General features: G+C 44.4%; 1 protein-coding gene across 2 annotated transcripts in view; it reads left to right on the forward strand.

Moving 5' to 3' along the window:
• Positions 1-3,402: 3,402 nt before the first annotated feature.
• The window catches only part of PCP4 (Purkinje cell protein 4), a 53,339-nt gene continuing 44,178 nt past the window's right edge, over positions 3,403-12,563 (forward strand). For both annotated transcript variants that reach the window (XM_061359180.1, XM_061359181.1), the window contains exon 1: positions 3,403-3,628. In XM_061359180.1, the coding sequence (XP_061215164.1) occupies positions 3,431-3,628 (198 nt within the window). In that variant the 5' untranslated portion in view covers positions 3,403-3,430. The remainder of the gene's footprint in view (positions 3,629-12,563) is intronic.

The following is a 12,563-nucleotide window of genomic DNA, read 5'->3' on the forward strand; positions in this document are numbered from 1 at the left end:
ACCTGGAGAAGTCTCAGGAAAAACCCAAAGTGGGGTGTGGGAAGAAAATGTTCAGACTTCAAGCATTTGTGACAACTAGAGCCCCTGAAATGCTGAGGGCCCCATTTGTGACTGTCAGGACTCATACTTAACCTATACCTATTAATCACACAACCAGGCAATCCATGCATTTAGTGGAATGATTCTTCTATAACCACCTCATGCTGTGAACTCATTTTTAAAGAAACTATTTGTATCTGCAAATGTGGCACTAGCTCGGGTTAAAGAAGACAAAATGTAGTCATATAATGTCACAAACTGCAAATATGACATTGTATTTAATAGGGCAAAAGAAAGTCCTCTGCTTGCTGCTGGATCAATGCTGCTTGGATTCACACAATGCAGCCACCCTTCTGCTTCCTTGTAAGACTGGGATCCCAGATATCCTTACTCAAAATCAAGACCGTGAGAGTTACAGTGGCTAACTTAAACTAGTAATCACATCAGTGTCTGAGAAGAACTGCTGCACTGACTCTTACCTTGTCAGGAACCACCAAATTTCTCCAGAACAAGGATAAATCATGATTTAGCATTTTATTCTTGCCCAGAAGCCAAGGCAGCAAGTTTCTGAGCGGATACAATAACATGTTAATCAGTTCAAGTAGAAGGGTATGAATGCATTTACAAAGGTAGGCAGGTCAGGTCTTGCCAACCTGGGAGCCCAGGAGAGATAAAAGGCAGGGCTCTTCCTTTTTCCTCAGAGAAGTAGTGAATCAACTGCACCACTCATCTTAGTGTCACCCGCAAACTTCCTGAAGGTGCCCTCAATCCCACTGTCTATATTGTTAATGAAGATATTAGATAATATTGGTCCCAGTACAGACCCCCAAGGGATACCAGTTGTTACTGGCTTCCACCTGGACATCGAGACATCAACTATTACTCTTCCGATGTGGCTGTCCAGCCAATTCCTTATCCAGCAGTCCATCTGCCAAACCAATATTTCTCTGATTTAACTGCAGTAATATTATGGGGGACCATATAAAAGGTCTTTCATAAGTCCAGGTAGGTGACATGCATAGCTCTTCCCTTGCCCATTGATGAATCCACTCCATTGTAGAAGGCCACTAGATTAGTCAGGCATGATTTGCCCTGGTGAAACCCATGTTGGCTGTCTCTAATCACCTTCCCTCTCTTTTGACAAATCTTTCAGGAGGATCTGTTCCATGACCTTACTAGACACTAGACTGGGTCTGTAGTTCCCAGGGTCTTCCTTTTTACCCTTTTGAAACATGGGTGTGATGTTTCTTATTCTCCAGTCGATGGGGACTTTGCCTGACTGCCAATTGCCTCAGTACCCTGGGATGCATCATGTCAGGCGCCATGAACTTGTCTGTTCAGGTTCTGCAGGTGGTCACTCACCTGAACTTTATTCTTAATAGGAGAGATTTCATTCCCCGAGTCTCTGCTTTGAGGTTCAGGGGTTTGACAAATGTGGGAAGAGAGATGAAAACTGAGGCAAGAAAACCATTGAAAACTGATGAAAAAACATGTGGAGTAGCTCAGCCTTCTCCATGTTGGTTGTCACCAGCATTCCTGTTTTATTGACCAGAAGCATAAGTTTTCTTTTATCTTAATTTTTTGGCCAATGTACCTGTGGAAGCCCTCCTTATTATTCTGCACATCCCTTGCCAAATCCAGCTCCAGCTGTGCCTCAGGTTCTCCAACCCCATCTCTACCTATCCGGGCAGCATCCCTATATTCTTCCCAGGACACATATCCCTGGTTCCATTGCCTGTGGAGCCTCCTCATCCTCAGCTGGAGGAGCCCAGCCCAGGCCTTCTGGTGATGAGTGCTGGAAGGAGCATGGCCCAGGCATTCAGGCAGGAGCAGACTGAAAGCTGAGGTGGTGGTGACTGCAATGGGAAAGGTCCATGGAAGTTTAGATTGGATATAAGGAGGAAATTCTTTCCTGTTAGGGTGGTGAGGCACTGGAATGGGTTGTCTAGGGAGGTTGTGAATGCTCCATCCCTGGCAGTGTTCAAGGCCAGGTTGGAGGAGGCCTTGGGTGATATGGTTTAGTGTGAAGTGTCCCTGCCCATGGCAGGGGGGTTGGAACTTGATGATCTTAAGGTCCTTTCCAACCCTAACTGTTCTATGATTCTATGTGCTCCTCTGTTACTGGGCATCTGCAGGCCCCATCTCTGGCAGTGTTCAAGGCCAGGTTTGGATGCGGCTTTGAGCAACCTAGACAAGTGGACTGTGTCCCTGCCCATGGCAGGGGGTTGGAACTGGATGATCTTTAAGGTCCCTTCCAATCCCAACCATGGTGGTAGGGGAAGGTGGTAGGGGAGGGTGAAGCTGCAGTGCCTGTGCCTCTGCAACTCAGAGGGGAAAGGCAGTTTCCAGAAAAGCCTCACAAAATTTATTTCACTGTCTCTGCTAAGGTTGGCCCTGAATATAGATTTTGATGAAGAGAAGAGGCTGCTGCAAGGTAGTCTCTGGAAGCGGAAAGGTTTGGCAAGCTTCTTGGGCTCTCCAAAATAATGCGTTAACTTTTTTATTGATTCAAGAAAGATTTGAGGAAGTTAAATGCATTCCCAGACCAAATTGAATCTATATTTCTTCGCAGATAACATGAGTCAGAGCATCTGAATTTGTATTGCCCAATATAGTAACCGTGCTCCATCAGAAGATGGATGCTGGAGTAGAACAGTGCACTTTCCAAAGTTCCGTTTTAATTACTCGCTCAGAAAAATGATCAAAAAGAAAGACTCTTTCCCGTATATCTGCTACAGCAGATGGATGAAGAAGAGGCAGTGAGACTTGTGTGACAGCCTGCTGAGCCCTCAGCAACACAGAACAGCCCCAGGTGGTAAGGACAGCTGTGGAACTTTGACATTTTAACCTAACACTCTGGAGGGAAGGGATGCCATCCATAGGGACGTGGACAGGCTTCAGAGATGGGCCAGTCACCACATGAAGTTCAACAAGGAACTTTGAGCAACCAGGTCTAGTGGAAGGTGTCCCTCCTGCCCATGGCAGGAGGGGGTGGAACCAGATGATGTTTAAGGTTCCTTCCAAGCCAAACCAATCTATGATCCTGTGATTCTATGCTCCACATGCATTAAGTCGCGCTTTCAAGCCCCCTCCAGCACACAGTTTGAAGGGTGCTTAAGCTGGCAGCCGAGCCCCCCTGCCGCGCACCTGGGCTGTCTGTCCCATCCACAGCTGCTCTCCCCTCCACCTCCCGAGGGGAGCGCTCTTTGTTCCCGCCTGGGGAAAGCGCCAGTCCTGCTCCCTGTAACCTCTCTGTTCCGAGGACGAGAGGGATAAAGCGGTGGCGGGGTCCGGGCTGTGCAGGGTAGGGAGCGCCAGGGCCCGGGTACCCGCTGCCGCCCTTGAGGAGCCGCCGCCGCCGCCGCCGCCAGGGGGCGCGGCGCTCTCTCGGATGGGGGAGCCGGGGCGGGGTGGTGGCGAGGGGACGCGTCGCGGGCGCGTCGCTCATTGGCTGGCGCGGGCCAGGCTGATCGCGGGGCGCCGGTTCTTAACGCTCGGTGCGGGGCGGCGGGAGCGCTTTGCCGGTTGGGCTGCTGCGAGCCGGGTGCTGCTGCCACCGCCGCCGCCGCTGCTGCGCGACATGAGCGAGGTGAGCCCCGCGGGCGGGACCGGGGGTGCGGGTGAGGAGCGCTCGGCAGTGAACGGAACCTTCCCTTTGGGAGAGCGGCTGCCCTGGCCGGGAGCCCCTCAGCATCTGCTGTGCCTCAGAGGGGTCCCGGGCTGGGTGGGGAGTCTGAAACGTGTAGCTTCTATTAAACCCTGCCTTGTGATAAACATCCCTCCACAGGTGTGCATGCTCCTTCAGAGCGTAAAGCAAGGGGTGTTTTGCCTTTCGAAGGACCATATGCACCGGTGCAGAATAATTAAAACCCCCTGCCAATTAACAATCTAAAGATGCATTTAATGCTTTCCTGCGCAGGAAGAAGGATTTAGTAAGTTGTGCTAAAGTCGTCTGCTAGAGCTCATGGAAAAAAATGCCCTGTTTGTAGTTGGATGCTGATGCAAACTTTATAAATAGTGTCCTGGGAAGGATTACAATTAAGGAAAAAATGTAAATAGTGCTAGCCATGTAAGGATCACTCATACTCTTATAAAGGAATAAGCTGAGAACTTTCACTTGTGCTCTGTGGGTTGTTTCTTTTTTCTTTTTTTTTTTCCTGTGGAAAAGTTATCTGGGGCACAGCAGAATTCTTGTGAACAGTATTGTCATGCATGATGACTACCTGACAGCACAGTCAATCAGCTGCCAGGCAGGTTCAGCTGGTAGATCTCACAATCTCTGTTCAGCTCTTCCATTTAGAATCAGTAGAGATGCCTGTAACTGTGCCTTACCCAGCACCTGTTATTCAGAGGCTATTTCTTCCTATAAAAGGCCTGCTGCTTCATTAATAAATGGATATCCCTTTCCTAGCAGCAAGAGTAAAATTAAGAGCAACACCAAAGAAGTTCTGACTAGTTGTTGTGCAGGTGTTAAGATCAGCTGTATTTTTAGATGGGGTGTAAGCCTGGACAAAAAGCAGTGTAGCACCATGGTCTCTGGTACAGGGATTTATGAGGACAAGCTTGCATCTTGGCTTGCAGGTCAGGCCAGATGGGGAGAGCAGAGGAAATCATCATTGTGGGTTTTTTGGTGCTTGAGGCTGTCTAGGTGTAGTGCATCAGGCAGTCCATGACCTCTCCTTGGCTGCTGCCTGTATTTATATTGACTGGATAGAACTCATGCATTGTGGGGTTGTTTTTTGCAGCCTCTGCCCCCTTGGCCCCTAGGCTAGCTGAAGTATTGTGTGAGATGAAATACTGCTGTTCTACTTCATAAGATAGCATTCAGGGAAAAAATCTTCTAGTGAGGAGTAGTGAATAGGTGATATTGCTGTACTTAGGATAACTGTGCAAAACACTTTTTTGTTGCAGCCTTGTACTGGATTGGATTTACTCACCGATTACTCTTTAATGGTTTGAATTGGGTTGCTTGCCTTTTGGATTTTATAAGTCTCAATGAACATCAAGGTCATCCCTAATACCAGCATAGGGGTTCTCTATTTGCGATATGTTTCCCTTTGCCTCAGAGCACTATACCTAGCAAACCCTCGGAGCTGGAAAATGTCTCTTTCTCTGGCATAGCACTAAGCCCTGTATGTATGACACTTAGCACTGCTCTCGGTGTCTTCAGTGCTGCTGTCATTCAACTGATGATATCGGAGAGTGTATCTCTCACAGCTCAGATGAAGAAAAGCTTCCTTGCTGTTACTTCGCCTGTCAGTGATGCTCAAAAGACTGTTCTTTTTCCAAAAGGTAGATGAAAGCAAGTGGACCACCCCAAGCCACCTCACTGTAAAAGACTGTTAAAAAAGCAGGAAAAAAAGATTAGCAGAATGCAAGCTCCTGAAATATCTGTTTGTAGTATTTGGATGGGGATCTTGGTGTATTTCACATGGAATGCTGTAACTGAAAAATATTGCTTTTCTTTGTTTTATTCTGCTTGAAAATATGAGGGCAGAGTGATTGACAAGAGGCTCAACTACAGCCATTAAAAGATTATCCCAATAGGATGGTGTTGGGAGGGTGAGAACGTTTTTTCCTTTATGTTAACGCTTGTCAGGATTTGAGTGGAGCTTGAAATGTTGTTGCAGAAATCTCTGAAGAGAGCTTTCATGTCCCTCAAGTTATTTGCTGAGACTTTGCATGGATTCTTAGTTTGCTGCTCCAAGCAAAATTAACTTATTTCCTGTTTATGGGCAGTGATTACCAGTCTGGTGATGGAGAAAGCTGAAAAGAAGCAGCCTTTATTCTAACAGCAATACTTTTATATGTTGTAGCAGCTAACTTATTTTTTTTGTCAGGAAGGATAAAGACATTTTCTACAGAAAACCTTTACACTTCTTCCTCTGCAATATCTGCCTGAAAATGTGTTTAAGATGCCCTGTCTCTGGGCAAAAGTCTGGCCATGTAACTAGTCACAGGGAACTTGAGGTATAAGACTTTAGTACCATTGTGAAACATCATTAGCACTTTCCGCAGCTTGGTTTCAGTACAGACAGATGTCTTAGCTGTACGGGGAACTTCTCCATAAAGTCACTGTATATCAAAATGAAATTATAGGTGTCAAAATAGCTTTAAAAAATCTGTCCTCAAGCAACTAAGGAGCCTATTCTTTAGGTCTGTAGTTGGTTTTGGTTATTTTAATGACTCTACAGAAAAGAGTCGCACTGAAAAATATCAGCTACTGCCACAGTGAGCACCCATGAGATGCAGCCCTTACGTTGAAGATCTCTGGTCACATAGGATAAACTGGGGGAAGTAGTGTTGGTTAATGGTCTCACAGACCAATGCCAAATCACTGCTCACAGTCAATTTAGCTAGTGAGCCTCTAGACCTGCAACTGGCATAAACTTGATACACCAGAGGGAATCCTGTCATCAGTCATTTAATTATCGGATGTTGCAGATGATGCTGGGTCATGGTGACAGTAGGGCACAAAGGTTCACAAGAAATGTTTTGGCACACAAACATTTTTACAACATTGACTGCTCCTCTTGCCTACTCTGTTGAATGATTCTGGCTGTCATCGGGAATCAGGTCTGGACTTGGGGATGAGTGCAACGAAACAATATGGTGTTGCATCCCTGGTTCAGGGATGAAGCACATGTGTCAGGAGTTGGACCTTAAAATAGCATTAGCATAGGTTGCCTTGTTGGATGCATTTATTTACTTTTGGTCTTAAGGATCAGAGTGGTACTGCTGCTGTTAGGGAAGGAGCTGAGCTTTAACAGGTGCCTGATTTTGAGAGAGCCACCAGCTCATGTGCCTGATGCACCTGTGACTTAAGAGCTTGCGTTTGAAGTTGGAAGAGCATTACACAATGTGAGTGAAGTGCTGTGCTGATTGCCAGGGTGCTGATGCGCACCACTTAAGGCAGAGTTTGAGCCAGCAGCTTTGTATATTTGAAGATCAGCCTAGGTACCAGACAGTAGCAAGAATATTCCATCTTTCATTTTAAATAGGTGTCAAGCAACCAGGCATGTGAAATTCATAAGGTGGGAGAGAGCTGTTAGGGGCTTGATTCCATAGTGTCCTTAGGTCTCTTAGCTGGTGACTTGATCTCTGTGTAAATGCAGAGTTTTGGTCAGGCTTTGAATACAAAGAACACCAGGTCTTGTTTCTTGGAGCTACAGCAAGCTTTCTCTTTGCCATGCATTGTTTCTGGGCTCTTGGATCCTGCTGCAATTGCTGTGTTGTGTTCACCTTCTGAAGGATTATGAAGGTTGTTCGTGTGCCCTGTAATAGGGGTGCACAGAACACACATCATGTGCTCATCCTGTCAGCTCTCCACTGCAGCTTGGAGTACTGAGTCTTTGTTCTGGGGCTGAGATCAGCTTCAGTGGGAGATACCTAGCTAGTCAACTCAGTGAAGATGGAAGCTTCACTGGGAAGTTGACATAACATAACAAAGATATCTTCCTGAAAATTGAGCTTCACCAGTCCTTGAGGTTTGCTTGCAAGATACCAGTCATCAAGGCAGAGTCTGCTGTGGCTGTTTTCAAAACCAGTAGTGCCACCTGGCCTGGTCATTTGGACATGCCCCTAAGCTGGCAGAGTAAACAGTGCATGTCCTTTTTCTTCAAGATTGAAGGAAGGACCTGGAATATGTCTCTATCAATCTGGGCACGTGTGCTCAACAGGAGCCTGTTGGAGAAGGAGAGGCACATGTCAGAGCATGAAACATTAGACATATGTGGAGGCTTCTGTCTGAAACTGTAGCTGGTTTAGGTAGTTAGATGGGAAAACTGGTGTTCTTTCATGAGTTGCTCTCCCGAGCTCAGTTGAAGCCATACCACTGGAATTGTATTTAGGGTTTTAGAACCAGATGTATCTAAATAGTGAAGTGAGGACTGTACACCAATGATCCTGGTAGCACTAAACCAAATAACTAGTGTTTGTAGGGGAAACATATGCTTTGTTTGTTTGGAGGAGCTCCTATTCTCCTGTGTAGTGCTTGCAGTTCTGGGGGTGTGTCTGAGTCAGACAGTCATCTTGAGTGGTGGAGGGGCTCTTCTGGATGCACTTTTCAGGTACTGCTGTGGTCCCCAGCTGTTAACTATTGGCCTCACAGAGGTTGTACCCACAGTAAGTCCAAAACTGTATAGATCTAAAAAGTGCAGCAAGAACATGGCAGGGTGGAGGAGGAAATTTTGCAGCTGTTACAGGATGGGGGTGGAACAGATGAGGCACATGAACATCAATTTTTAATTTTAGCCCACATCTATTTATTAGCTGAGTGGTAAATTGCAGCTCAAAACAGGAGAAAAGGAGAATGATAAGTTTTAAATTGGTCACTTTGCCTACTCCTTTCATCATCAGTGTGGTTTCAGTGGGATCAAGCATCTTCTAAAACAGCATTTAGAAGTGATGTGGGAAATAGATTTTCATTTGGTGAAACTGGCAGATGTGCCTTTTAGAAGTGCACAGGCTTTCCTGCAATGTTTAGGATGCCAGAAGGTTCAAACACCACAACACTTTAATAAAAGATGGTTAGTTTTAATTGTATGCTTCAGATGTCATGCTTCCCTGCAAAAGAGTAACTTAAGCAAAATATCTGCATTTGTAAAATGGGAAACCTCCATCCTTCCTACTGCTGAACTTGATAATAGGATATCATTTCAGGTTGTAAAAGTGTGTTAGTTTCTAGTCCCATTGGTGAGCTTACGAGAGTTATCTTCCAAGAGTTTCTACAGTAACTGGATCATGTTAATGATGAAATCTGGTGTATAGTAGCAATTAACTTCAACAGGAACAGTAGTGGCCTGTAATGGGTCATCAAATGTTGCTGGGTGTTTTTTATTAATTTGAATAAAATATTTCATTTCCTGGCCACTATTTGCTATTGTCTTCCTTGCTTTTTTTTTTCCCTGGGGATGACTTGTGAAATGTCTTGTTTTTCACATATTTTACCTCTTCACTGTAACTTTGTCATAGAAAGTAATAGAGTGCCTAGGGCTGGACGCTGTGTGTATAAATCATGAGACACTCACTTCTTGGTGAAGGAGGCTGCATGCATCAGAGGAAAGCTATGCTTTTCTTTAGCCTGTCAGTTGCAGGAGCCTTAAATTCACTGAGCTGTGTAATGCTTTCTTCTCTTCAAGGCAGAGGATCTTCTGATGAAGATGAATAACATACATTCTAACTCTAAGAGGTGTTCTGTTTCTTTTTCTTCACTTGTTTGGACATTTGGTTTCTAAATAAAGAAATCCCATGGTAGATGGGTAGAAACTAGATTTAATAATAACTAAAAAGTCCTTTCCCCCCTTCTTCCTCTACTTTTAATTAAGAAAAGTAAGTTTTAATTTCTCTTATGGAAGGAGATGGAAGAGACGGACTATATAGGCTACCTTTCTCTTAATAGGAAAATAAATTACAGTCTTGACAGAATAAACTTGGAGCAAGCAAATTGCAGAAGAGTTGCAATTGTGAAGCTTATTATTAATGACAGGATTTGAGGTCACAATTTAACTCCACTCTCCATGTCTGCTCCAAGACCAGACTAGCCTGCTTACAGGGAAACTGGGAAAGTGTCGCATACGCCAGATCTTTGCTGTTATCTGATCAGTTTATACAAAGGGGATATAGCCCTATTTTATGCACTAACATGGAATTTGGAAGAAGCACAAGTTTAGTCAGAGAAGAAACGAAAGTTGTCTGCCTACATGCCTTGAATATTACAGCTGAACTGCCTTTCCTCATAAAGGGAAAGGTATTATTTTACAGCCACTAAATGTTCTTACATTATCACCTTAGTATATAGTGCATGATGCATGATCTTAACTAGTGATGCAGCTGATACTGTGAGTACTGTGACAGTAGACAGACTGATGGTAGAGATCTCTTGTTAAGACTGGAAGTAAGAAACAAAAGGGAAGGGTGGGGGGGAGAACCCCCTGCAACTGTGAAAGGTGGTGCCCTTCTGTCTGATTTTGCAGACTTCAAGGGTTTTTGAACAGCGATGAAAATCTGGTGAGAAGGATGAGGGCTTTGGATATACTAATGTGTGAAGAGACAGAGAGCTAACTGTTACACTGTACGCAAGTGTATATTTAGTGTGTTTAACATGGAGTCTTAGTGTCCAAATGCCTGACAAAAAGGTGGCTGCAGGGTCCCTAGCCATATCTGCAGTTCCTTGGCTGGCAGGTTTTATTCTAGCTGTGCTGTGGAGCCAGCTGCGGGATAGTGCTAGCAGGACTAGAAAATAGATCTAGTTGAACCAGGCAGTAGAATGGGAGAAACCTGAATCAAATGTTCAGGTTATAATGGTTTCAACTCAGGAGGTCATGTTGAATCAGAGCACAATGCAAGTCTCCTAAAAATGAAGGAGAAGAGGGGAGACCTGTAAAGATCCTAGTTAGCTGTACGGATTGGTCTAGATGTATTTGTAGAGGCTTTAAGTGCACCTTTTCTGGGAATGATGGAGCATAGTTCAGAAATGTCCAAGCTAGCACTGGCTAGGGCTATCCCTGGAAGCAGGACAGTGTTATACTAAAGCCTGTTAAGCTTGACAAGAGTTAGCAGGCTCTTCTGGAGTGAGTCACTGAGACATCTGGAGCAGTCCTGTTAAGTCATTGTTTCCTATAGAAACTAATAGGATTGCACATTAGAAGCAGTTTTTCCACAGAAAGAGCATCAGTTTTGTAGGGGGGGAGGAGAACTTTCAAGGAAACTAAGGACCTGCTCAGCTTCAAAATCGCTGGGCAGAGTGATGGAAAGCAGACAGTACCCATTGCTAATGCCTGGGTGACTTGCATCTCCATGAGTCCTCTGTGACCTGTAAAATAAGCCTTCTATCCAACTGATATCACTAGCCTGGGTGCCTGGCTATCCATTTGCCTTGGTGATGCTTTGTTCTTTATGAATCTGACACTAGAGGGATAGGAAGATATTGAAATTGTATTTGGCAGCACTCTGACTACTGGAGAAGATACGTTTCATGGGAAAGGGTATCAAGGTCATGAAAACTCCTAAATCAGTGCATGTAAGCAAGCAGATGAGGCAGAAATTAATATATCTGAGGACATCTTTGATTTCTTGAGGGTTTTGGTGATGTTTGACCTTTTCCTAGTGACACTCGTAGTAAGAAAGAAGATCACTGATTTACGAGAATGTTTTTATAGGCATCACAGCACTTTCACACAAAAAGTTTGGCTTTAATGAATTGGTATTTCTGTTCCAGATTTAGTCAACTGATCCATTCCAGATGGGTGCCACTATGCACACAATAGTGTACCTTTGTTCCTCTGCTGAAGAGCTGTGTGTGATTCAGCAAAGCCTTCCAAAAGTGGTAGGGTGAATTTAGGTTTGATCAGATGAAAGAGTGCTCTCTTCTACTAGGACACAAGAGAGCTGAGCTTTTCAAATACCAGGTGGACTTCCCTGAAAAGAGACCAAACAACATGAGTACAGACTTCATCAGATAGGTCCAATGTAATCTGGTGATGGAGGCAAACCTGCCTGAGATGAACGAGAGTGTAACACCCAGCTAAAGGTGAAAACACATTTGAAAATATTAAAGTCCAAGGTTGAACTTTAAGGTTGGACAAGGTTGGGTGGGGCAGCAAGGGAGAGGGACAGAGGCAGAAGAATACTTCTCATAAAAAATCACAAGTTTCTCTTAGATTTGAATTTTAGGACTTTTCATTCTCTAGCTTGAATGTTTCCAGTAAAGGGATTCTTGCTGTCTCTTTCTCTTGTAAAAAATATGCTTCTTTCAAATTCCCAGGATTAAATTATTTTTGTTTTACAGTACTGGGTACTCTGGATGCTGACTCTTAAGCATGTAATTTTTACACTAATTTAAATACTCTAAAGAGCGACTTCTATATGAAATTAAGAGATAGTATGTGGTGTTCGAGAAAGAAATCTGAATGATGCTGAAATATGGTTCCTTGAATTCCAAACATGTAGAATGTGAAGTAAAGCAAGAGGGAATACAAACTGCTACAAATTAGAAGTATTAACTTGATAGGGAAGGAGGACGAAGAGCATACTAAGTAATAGGGGATGCCTAGACAGGCAGCCTTCTGCAGATGACATGGTGGAAAAAGAAGACATGCAACTTCTTAGCTGCCTCATATGTACCCCTACTCCACTGTGATCCGACAAATACACACTCGCCACTGGAAAAGAGAGCAAACACATTGATGGCTTGGCACACTTTAAAATGCATGTGCCAGCAACACACATGTGTTGCAGTTTAAGCAGGACAGCCAAATGCCTAAGGCAGGCCAGCTTCATGCCAATTTTAATTTGCCAGTCTTGGCTAACTATCACTTCTTTCCTTCAGCATATTTTGCAAGATACTGGACAGAACTAATACCTAAGCCAAGCTGAAAGAACCTCTTAAATTAGCTTACAGGAGATCCTCTATTTCACAGGGCTCTTACAAAGCAGTACTTTGCTTGGACTAACAGCTTGCTGCATTTCTGTACTGGAACTGGACTAATGTGATGGATCTTCAGGTAAACAGTGGTAAAAAAAGA

Source organism: Neopsephotus bourkii, unplaced genomic scaffold (assembly GCF_033783945.1).
Source record: "Neopsephotus bourkii isolate Nb327-2 ecotype Australia unplaced genomic scaffold, CSIRO-AGI_Nbou_v1 NB_962, whole genome shotgun sequence".
Classification (NCBI taxonomy): Eukaryota; Metazoa; Chordata; class Aves; order Psittaciformes; family Psittacidae; genus Neopsephotus; species Neopsephotus bourkii.